We start from the raw sequence: 10,114 nt of genomic DNA on the forward strand, positions 1-10,114 counted from the left end.
GAGATGCAAGTTAATCAGTCTCTGTCCTACTTGGAGCTTGCAGTCTAAATAGGAGGGAAAACAGTTATTGCACCCTTATTTTATAGATGAGGAAACTGAAGCACAAAGGTAAGTGATTTGCCCAAGGTCACACAGCAGACAACTGGTAGAGCCAAACCCAGGTCCTCTGACTCCATTAGGCTATGATGCTCCTCTTTTCACTCTGTCATTTCCTTTATCTGTAGTTTATTATATTGTTTGTCTACTCCAGTGGATTGTAAGCTTCTTCTGAGCAGGGATCATTTCTACCAACTCTTTTGTATTGTACTTTCCCAAGCACTTAGTACAGTGCTATGCACAGAGTAAGTGCTCATTGAATACTGCTGATTGATCAAGAATGAGCACATCTATCCTCTCCTCACCAAATAATAATAATGATGGTATTTGTTAAGCGCTTACTATGTGCCGAGCACTGTTGTAAGTGTTGGGGTAGATACAAGGCAATCAGGTTATCCCACGGGGGTCTCACAGTCTTCATCCCCATTTTACAGATGAGGTCACTGAGGCACAGAGAAGTTAAGTGACTTGCCCAAAGACACAGCAGACAAGTGGCAGAACTGGGATTAGAACCCACGACCTCTGGCTTCCAAGCCCGGGCTCTTTCCACTAAGCCACGCTTCTTTATGCAGCTTCTCAAATGCAGTAAGGATCTCCTCCTTGCTTTTATTATCACTTCCATCTAATCTAGTTGTTTCCTCGTATCCAAACCTGCTAAATCAGGCCCTGTATTAGAGAACTACACTTTTGGGTCTAGAGAAAATGAGGACAGAATAGTCATCTTAACATATTGGTTTTGTTACAGTCCAGATCTCTTTCAGATTTAAGTTTGTCTTTGAAAAGAACACCCCTGAGCACTTTTTCCTAGATTTTAATTTTCCTTGTCCATTCTATTGTTATAATCATCCGGGATTTCAAACATGGCTTTTCTTTACCAACTGACTTTGTTTATTCTATTTTCCAAACAAGTTCCCTCCCTACTTGCCCTTTTTTCTTGCATCCGTGTTCAGATTTTGGGATTAGTGTTGTCTAATCAACTTGCAGTCTTTCTTTTGTCAATTATTCAAGCAGTCGTATTTATTGAGGACTTACTGTGTGCAGAGCACTGTACTAAATGCTTCTCCATCTGTGAATCAACAGTATACAAAATGTTTAATTCCTTTATAAATATCATTAGGGGGAGGTTTTTGCTTTTGTTTGTGGCCCAAGTGCTTTTTCTAGCAGGTTGCTTAGAGGAAATGTAACTAATGGAGCCCTTAAACACTGTCCCAGGCATGGTGCCAGGAATGCCGAACCTCCACTGCTTGGCCCCTTTGCCCCACAGTCATTTTTCCATCTAGTTCTGTCGCTCTCCCGCCTGGGTTGGCAGTGCTCTGTATCCAGTAAGCACTCAGTAAATCGATTGATTGCCTCTTTGACCCCTCCTCTTCCCTCCAGTTATCCTGCACGAATTCTCATTCTAATCTCTAGCCTCAGTTTAACCTGAACTCCAGTCGGAGTTTCCACCCACCAAACAACCGGCCACGCACGCCAGGACGTGTCTTTGACATCCATTTCCAACACATCTGACTGCAGTCTCCTTGGACCAGTGGGTCTTCTCTTTGCAGACATGCATTGCTAATCGCGTCTAAGGCTTCAAGATGTCGTTGTGGCCAATGCTTATCATCGTATGTTGATACCATAATTCTATTTTCTTCACCTTTTAGACCCACCATTGTTCACAGATTCCTCATTAAAACAACAATTGAAGAAAGAATGCAAACAATGTTGAAAACTGCAGAAAGAAGGTAACAATTTTCTACCATTAGTACTGAATTAAAATAGATTCATGTCCATGCTTTCACCATTTGAAAAAAGATCCAAAAGTCAGTAAATATTCATCTTAATAAAACTCAGGGTAAGGAATGTTTTTTTTATTCAGTTGTTTTGATTTGTAAGTTTCACTAACATATTGTTGCAAATAAATCATGGATCTATCAGTCAATCAGAGGTGTTTATTGAGCACCTATTGTGTGCAGAACACCATACTAAGCTCTTGGGACAGTGTAGTACAGTAGAGTTGGGAGATGCAATTCCTGCCCATTTAATGCAGGGATTAAATGGCCAAGAATTTATTTTACCCATTTTTCACATTTACTGTGCTCTATATGGTCATTAAATTAAAAAACAGGTCATTTAAGCTGCAAAGTTACCAGTTACAGAAATACGTAAAAGCAGCGTCAATGGTTCTGATGTTTTTCTACGACACATTTTGTTTTAAAAATGAGCAATATCTCCATCGCACAGTAGTTAAATCTCAGCCTGGAATGAAAAAATGCTAACCTGATGTTGTTTGCTCCATGTGCCATTCCCAGTGGTCATTAATTGAACAAGTCTAATCGAGACTCACCTGCCGATTTTGTTGTTAACCCAAAATGCAAAATAGCTTCACTTGCAGCTGGAGTGTTGCTGCAGGCAGCATATTAAGCAAATCAACAGCAGATTCATCATTCATTCATTCAATCGTATTTACTGAGCACTTATTGTGTGTAGAGCACTGTATTAAGCACTTGGAAAGTACAATTGGGCAAATTCGTCAGAATTCTTATTATGTGGAGTTTTTTCAACTTTGTAGTCCTTAGCAAGCACCAATAATACCTCTCGGTCTCCATTGTAAGACAGGTTTCGTGGAAAGAGCAGGAAGCAGACTAGATCACTGCCTTATAAGGGAACATTCTAACTGAGCTATTTGGGGGGGCAGAATAGTCCTGTGAAGCCAGCCACTGTTTTCATCTATAAGAAGTCAAGGAAGGAGACTAGCACATCCCTTAATTAAAGCTCTTGGCCTTCCTTTTAAATATGACACTTGTTTTCTTGGAACGACGCCCTTTTATAATAGTAATCCTTAATTATGGAGCTGTTAAATGCTCAAGGAAACAGAACAGCGCTTCATAGTGAAGCCCTAATTGTGAGGTCCGAGTCTTCTGTGTGATTTTCATTTTTCTTTGTTTTTCAAATGACCTACTAGAATATCTTTTATAAGAGTCTGAAGGTCATAGACTGCCTTGTGCTGCTTTTGACAGACTACAATCATCCTCCCACCATCCAGCTTGTTCCAGGTATTCACTTTAGCATAGAAGCTGAAGGCTTGCACTTGGATGGCCCATAATTTACAGTCATCTGTTACTGTGCTCTCTCATTTTAAATACCCCACAGCCATACCAGTTCATCGATGAAACAGTCAGAGGCCTCAGTCTTAACAGTGGCTGATCTGGCAGACCTGTTTACTGAAGAAACTGAAGAGCTTGAATGAAACCAGCTCAGTTTGAACTGTGCAATCGAAGACTTGAAGGACTTTCCAGAGCAAACTGCGTTCAAGTTACTGACAAGTCTTAAATTCCAGCAGATGTCACCAAACACCGCTGTTACACTGGAGGAATAGACTCTCTTTAGGTTGGGCAATTTTTCCTTTGGCACAAAATTTTTCACGTAATCATAAAGGTAGTGGATCTTACACTCTACAGAAATGTTTGATTTTGTTCCAAAGATTAGGAGACTGAGTCTGAAGGAGAGGAACACTTTGTTTTTCTTTTGAAACAATGAGTCTTAGATATTGTTGACATGAGAGGTACGAAGAATCAGTCAGTAACCTAATTTCTAGTTTTATACTGATCTAAAATGTAGCCAACCCCGATGTCCTTTTAGGAAAGGCCTTGAATCTCATTAGCATGCAATTCACTTAGCCTTTCATTAATGTTTTAAGAAAACCAAGTATTCCAACACATCAGTTCTCAAAGTTTTCAATCCCGCAGCCTACACTTCCCCCCACCACAAACAGAAATGAGGTCAAGATTGCTATGCTGGATGGCACGGGAGTGAAATATACTGCTGGTAACATCTTTCCTCAGTTTGGCCCAGAAGAGAACCCAGAGGTGGTGAGAGCTGTAGCTGGGAAAGGCTGCAGAGCCAGGAGGGGAGCAGAGGAGCTGAGGGGTGAGACGAATGAGAGAGCAGGGCTGATCCCTGGCCTGGGGAGAGGCTATGGGCTGGCAGTGGCCAGAATGGTTTGGAGGTGCCCAGCTCCATCATCCTTGCTCAGATTTTCCCCAAAGTACTCAGGTGAGGAGCCCAGCCCCCATGGTGAGATATTTCTTTATTAGCATTTAAAGTGGATTTGGAATATCACAGTAGTAATTCTAAAGTAATCAAGGGTTAACATCAACTTCTTGCAAAGTTTCTCCTAAACACATTTCCTTTCTCACTTAATACATTAGTAAGACATAATTTCTTGTCTACCTGTTGTAGGCATTTGATTTTTTTAAGTTAACGGGGTCAAATATAGAGAGTCTGGGCACCAATTTTTCTTAATGGTTTCTGCTCGACAGCGCCATTCAATTTCAACAGTATTTAAATGGGTATTTATTCTTACTTTGACTGTTATCAAACTTTTGTAATTCAGGGTTTTCCAAAGTTGAAACTGTCTTTTTATGTGTTGTAAGGCTAAGGTGTGTAAATAATTTGATTTTTAGTTAAGATGTCTGTAAACTGGAAATATGCCAGTATAATTTTTATTTTCCAAATATCATTTTCCCCCTTTGGGTGATACTACTGCATTAACTTTTTAACCACTAAACATGTTTCATTCTGTTGTATAGTTTGCACTTCTTCTTCCCTGTCATGCAAAAAAGACTTTGAAACAAGTGTCAGGTTCAAATAAATATTTGAAAAATAACAAAATAATTAGCCAAGTGGTGTGTTTTGTCTCTTAGGAAGGACTTTCAGAACTTTACAACAGCTAAATAAGGAACTGAATGCCAGGATCCTGGGTTTGGAGGAATACATGTATTCAAACCTTCATTTTTGTACTCAAATCTTCGAAAGTGCCTATAATTTACTGGAACGGGGCAATTAGACGCCTCCTTTTTCATTAGCTTTTTTTCCATTCAGTTGTACAGAGGAATATGAGAGATATTTTTATGGCAGTCTCTTTGACCAAGGGGCCTTGAACACTTGTTAACATCCACAAGCATTTCTTCATTTTAAAGGTTAGCACATTTACTTGGTGCAATTGAAGAAGGTACTCATAAGCAGCCTGTTGGCGTGCCTTTCATTTAAAGTGAGTCTACATAGAGCCTGCACTCTAGCCAAATGCATGAAGTCTAACAACTTACTTTCTCTCTTGCTAGGTTTTTCAAAGCCTTCCCTGTTTAAAGCTATGTTTTGGGGGTCCTGTATATTATAAAAATGTTTCTAGCTTTAGAGAAATGTGTTTATCTAAATCCATAGGTCTTTCTTAACAGGAAGGATTTATATAATAATAATAATAATGTTGGTATTTGTTAAGCGCTTACTATGTGCAGAGCACTGTTCTAAGCGCTGGGGTAGACACAGGGGAATCAGGTTGTCCCACGTGGGGCTCACAGTCTTAATCCCCATTTTACAGATGAGGGAACTGAGGCACAGAGAAGTTAAGTGACTTGCCCACAGTCACACAGCTGACAAGTGGCAGAGCTGGGATTCGAACTCATGAGCCCTGACTCCAAAACCCGTGCTCTTTCCACTGCGCCACGCTGCTTCTCTAAGCAGTGTATTATTCTCAACTACCAACCTATAGAAAGAGCTTTAAAGCTTGTTTTACATAAGAATCTGGATGGAATATCTCTCTCAGAACCTGTTTTAGTGTCTTGGGTTTTTTTTTTTAAAGAAAACCTTCATATGTTTCTTCCATCACATTAATGAGAGAAACTGAACACCTAATTATCTTGAGGCATGCTCCCAAACACTTGGAATAGTGCTCTGCACAGAGTAAATACTCAAATACTATTGTTTGAGTTTACCTACCCCGGCACTTCGTACAATGCTTGGCATATGGTAAGCACTTAAAATATCACAATAATAATAATTGCTATTATTTTATTTGATGATGATGATGTCCGCCTAGCTTCCTAGAAGCATCTGTATATCACGCCTGTTCTGCTGCTCTAGTCTGCAAAATTGTTTGGAGCCTGCCAGAAGACTATCAATGCACACTTTAGGACTGAACTGTAAGAGGTTGGCTTCAACAGAGCTTGTGATGTAATTGGTCAAGATCATTAGAACTGGTGAGTCACCACCTATTAAATGGCTCCAGTAAAACTAAGCACTGGAACTGAAGAGAGTGCAAATGAGAGACAAAGGGGTGTTTTTAATATAGCATAAAGCACATTTTGTCTGCCTGGAGAACATCCTCTCGCTGGGGGCCCTCCATGTGTTTTTTATGGGTTCGTTGCAGCTGGAGCTCCTACCTTTCCCCCTGAGGCCCACAGACAATCTATGATTCTGTTGTGCGAGGACTTGGCTCTCACTTTGCATTAGCAATGCCAAAGCAGACAGAGGCATGATGGGTGAGTAGGGTGACTGAACTTAAAGATAAACCATGAAGGCAAATAATCAAAGCTGGCTATCTAAATACTTATCAGCTTAATCGTTCAACATTGCAAGGGCCCAGCTCAAGCAGACCCTCGCAGTCTCTCTTCATGTGTTTCATGAGGAAAAGGACAAAAAGCCCAACAAAGTTGTTCTCCTTTTCTTGTCAGATCTGAGTATAACCAAAGAACTTAGCATTAAGTAGCAAACAAATGGTAACTAGGTGCATGTAATCATTCCTTTATTCATTCATTCAATCGTATTTATTGAGTGCTTACTATGTGCAGAACACTGTACTAAGCGCTTGGAATATACAATTCAGCAACAGAGACAGTCCCTGCCCAACAACAGATTCACTGGGGGCAGGTAATGCTGTTATATTGTACTCTCCCAAGTGCTTAGTACAGTGCTCTGCACACAATCAACTCTCAATAGATATGATTGGTAGAGGGCAGGGATTGTGTCTGCCAACTCTGTTGTATCACAGTCTTCAAAATAAGGAGCAGGAAAGTCTCATGGAAAAAACACAGGTCTGGGAGTCAGAGGGCCTGGGTTCTAATTCTGACTCCACCACTTGTCCGCTGTGTGACCTTGGGCAAGTTTCATAACTTCTTTGTGCCTCAGTTTCCTCATCTGTAAAATGGATATTCTCAAACTGTTCTCCCTCCTATTTAGACTGGTAGCTCCATGTGAGACAGAGACTATCTTCAACCTGATTAACCTGTATCTACCCCAGTGCTTAGAACAGTACTTGACATATAGTAAGCACTTAAATGCCATAAAAATGCTTAGTGGAGTGCTGGGCACACAGTAAGCACTCAAAAAGTATCATTGATTGATAATCCCCAGTGGGCCGCAACAGAGCAGTTGTTGAAAGCCTCTTTGTGAGCAACTGCAGGGTCAGGCGTCCTGACTAATAGCAGGCGGGGGATGCCAGGATTTTTGGAAAGGTCCCAAATGTGGAGGATTGACTTGGTGGAAATAGCCGCTACTGAGCTGAAAACCTCAGGGCGAGAGACACATAGTAATACAGCACAAAATTCACTGGGCTGGAAGATCTCATCCAGTCCCCTGCCTGGAGGTAGGCCCACCCCTAAACTACCTTGGGAAGGGGAGGCTCAATCTCATTCTTAAAGATCTTCACGGAAAATGGTTTTACCACCTCCCTCAGTTACCTATTAAAAAGTGTAATTCTTTAAGCATAACCTAAATCACCCATGTTATAACCGGAGGGTTTCAACATTTTTTAGAAACTACCCCTCTACTTTTATGTTTTCATCTGAAATATCCCAACATCACCCCTCACATTGTTCTCTCTGATCTACACCTCACCCACCCTTCAATCCCTTCCTCCCCTGTATAGTGGGAATCCCATTTTCTTAGTGGTTCTATCCCCTGCAGTGTTTTAAGTACCCTCAAAAGGGCTCATGACCCCCTCTGACAACATTTTGCTTAATTATGCCCATTTCCTATTGAAGTGGAGATGCAAAGCTGAAGTGAATCCACTAGCTAAACACTTAACATTAAATCCTCACTTAGCATTTCTCCAGATGGAATAGTCCCAATTCCTTTCATTTTAGCCTTAAAGGTTTTAATCAACTCCTTAATCTTTTTTTTGTGGCCCTCTTCAGAACTCTTCTCCAACTCTCCAGATCCAACCAAGTTTTGGAAATCAGAGTTGGAAAAAATTTGGACCAAGGACATTTTAGTGTTGTCTAAATATAGTCTGTATTGCTTTTCTTGCCATTGTTCCTGCTTTTCAAGATCTCTCAAGTCTGGCTCTTGTGATTTCCACTGATAAATTTTTATCCAAACATCTCATCTCTCTCTCTTCTTTAAATGGTATTTGTTAAGAACTTACTATATGTCAAGCACTGTTCTAAGTGCTGGGGTAGACACAAGTTAATCAGGTCAGGCCCAGTCCCTGTCTCACACAAGATTCACAGTCTTAGTAGGAAGGAGATGGGTATTGAATCCCCATTTTGCAGGTGAGGGAACTGAGACATAGAGAAGTTGTGACTTGCCTAGGCTCACACAGCAGGCAAATGCGGGGTTGGGATTAGAAACCAGATCCTCTGGCTCCAATGCGTGCTTTATCCACTTTATCCACATACTGATTCTCTACTGACTTTTTTCCTCTCCCATTGACTTTTCTTATCCAATTTTTCAGGCCTCTCTCTAGTCTATTCAGGGTAGATATACCAAGATGGTCTGCTTTTGTCACAGCTTCATTAGATCTCCTGTGCTCCTTTCTAAAGATACAAGCACTATTGCCTACCAAAAGATTGACTTTTGCAGGTTTAAGTGTCTTCAGAGTTAGATCTTCAGTCTTTCTCCAATCAAATACCATAAAGCTAACCCCCTACTTGTTCAAATATGCTTGGCCCCTCCTGACCACCCTGTCGATCTCCCCAGGCCCCCCCTTCTTTTGTAGGCCTCCCATACTACATGTAGGAACAAGGGAAATGGGAGGGATGGGGTGCAAGCCTGGAGTGAAACCTACCTGAACACAACCTCTTCACCTGCTTCTCTCCCACATGCCCCCGCCCTACACATATTTCCTGTTGCTCCAGAGACCTCTGATCTTTTGACCTGCACCAATTTTCTAAAATCATATTCCACTCAGCCTCCATACCCATACTACCTTCCTTTGATGCACAAATCGACTCCTTCAACACCACCCTCCCTATCGAACACAACTCACTCTCCCCTAACCCTTCACTGATCTGATAGCACTACCCCTCAGCTCTGGACCACCTCCATAGTACACTCCATTTTGGGAGATTATAATCTTGGCATAATCTGGGCTCCCTACCTGACTCCCTTCTTCCATCTGTTCTAGGCCTGAGATTTTCTGACTCTGTTTTGGCTGACCCCAATGAGCAATTCATCTTCTAGAATTCCTCACCCAGATAATGATTTGTAGTTTACTGTTTGCCTTCAAAGAGGTTCAAATTCCACAGAACTTTCTTCTACCCCTTCATGCCAAACAGCACAGAACCTCTAAACCTGGGCCCTAGAAGACTTCAAACAAACTCTCACTATCTCCTTTTCTCTAAATGTTCCAGCTAATGTGAAGCAATGCGCCCAGTGGAAAGGGGATGGGGCTGGGAGTCAGAGGACCTGGGTTCTAATCCCAGCTATGCCACTTGTCTACTGTTTGACCTTGGGCAAGTCAATCACTTCACTGTAAAATGGGAATTAAATCCCCCTCCGTCCAATTTAGACTGTGAGCTCATGGGGGACAAGGGCCTGTGTCCAACCTGATAAACTTGTATGTACCCCAGTGCTTAGAAACAGTGCTTGACATATAGCAAATACTATTAAAAAAATTGTAAATGTTTTTGGGGGACTTGGAATAGGGAACAGATGTTGGTGTTCTCAGCCCTATGGAATGGAACAATGAAATCCCATTGTTTTGGGAGGGAGGAGGATGACTATGATTAAGAATGGGGGCAGGTGCATTCAGCAACCATGGAAAAAGCAAATGTAGATTTGGAAGTATCACTGAAGATTTAAGGCCTCGCTATAAGCAACCTTCTAGACAGTAGATAAAGTAGTATGCCATCATTTTGTATTTCTCGTGGATCAGTGGCATTCCTAGAGACTTTATGACCTATGAGAAGCTTTCAGTGAGTTCAGAAAGAATTAGATCATGAATGTAGGCCTCAGAAAGAACTGGCATTTCATCTAT

The 10,114-nt window shown here is 41.3% G+C and overlaps 1 protein-coding gene across 1 annotated transcript in view; it reads left to right on the plus strand.

Moving 5' to 3' along the window:
* SHPRH (SNF2 histone linker PHD RING helicase) overlaps positions 1-4,752 on the plus strand; it is a 131,788-nt gene extending 127,036 nt beyond the window's left edge. The window contains exons 29-30 of the mRNA XM_029056420.2: positions 1,743-1,823; positions 3,232-4,752. Coding sequence (XP_028912253.1) covers positions 1,743-1,823; positions 3,232-3,328 — 178 coding nt within the window. The 3' untranslated portion in view covers positions 3,329-4,752. The remainder of the gene's footprint in view (positions 1-1,742; positions 1,824-3,231) is intronic.
* The last annotated feature ends 5,362 nt before the right edge of the window (positions 4,753-10,114 follow it).

This window comes from Ornithorhynchus anatinus, chromosome 2, assembly GCF_004115215.2.
Source record: "Ornithorhynchus anatinus isolate Pmale09 chromosome 2, mOrnAna1.pri.v4, whole genome shotgun sequence".
Lineage (NCBI taxonomy): Eukaryota > Metazoa > Chordata > Mammalia > Monotremata > Ornithorhynchidae > Ornithorhynchus > Ornithorhynchus anatinus.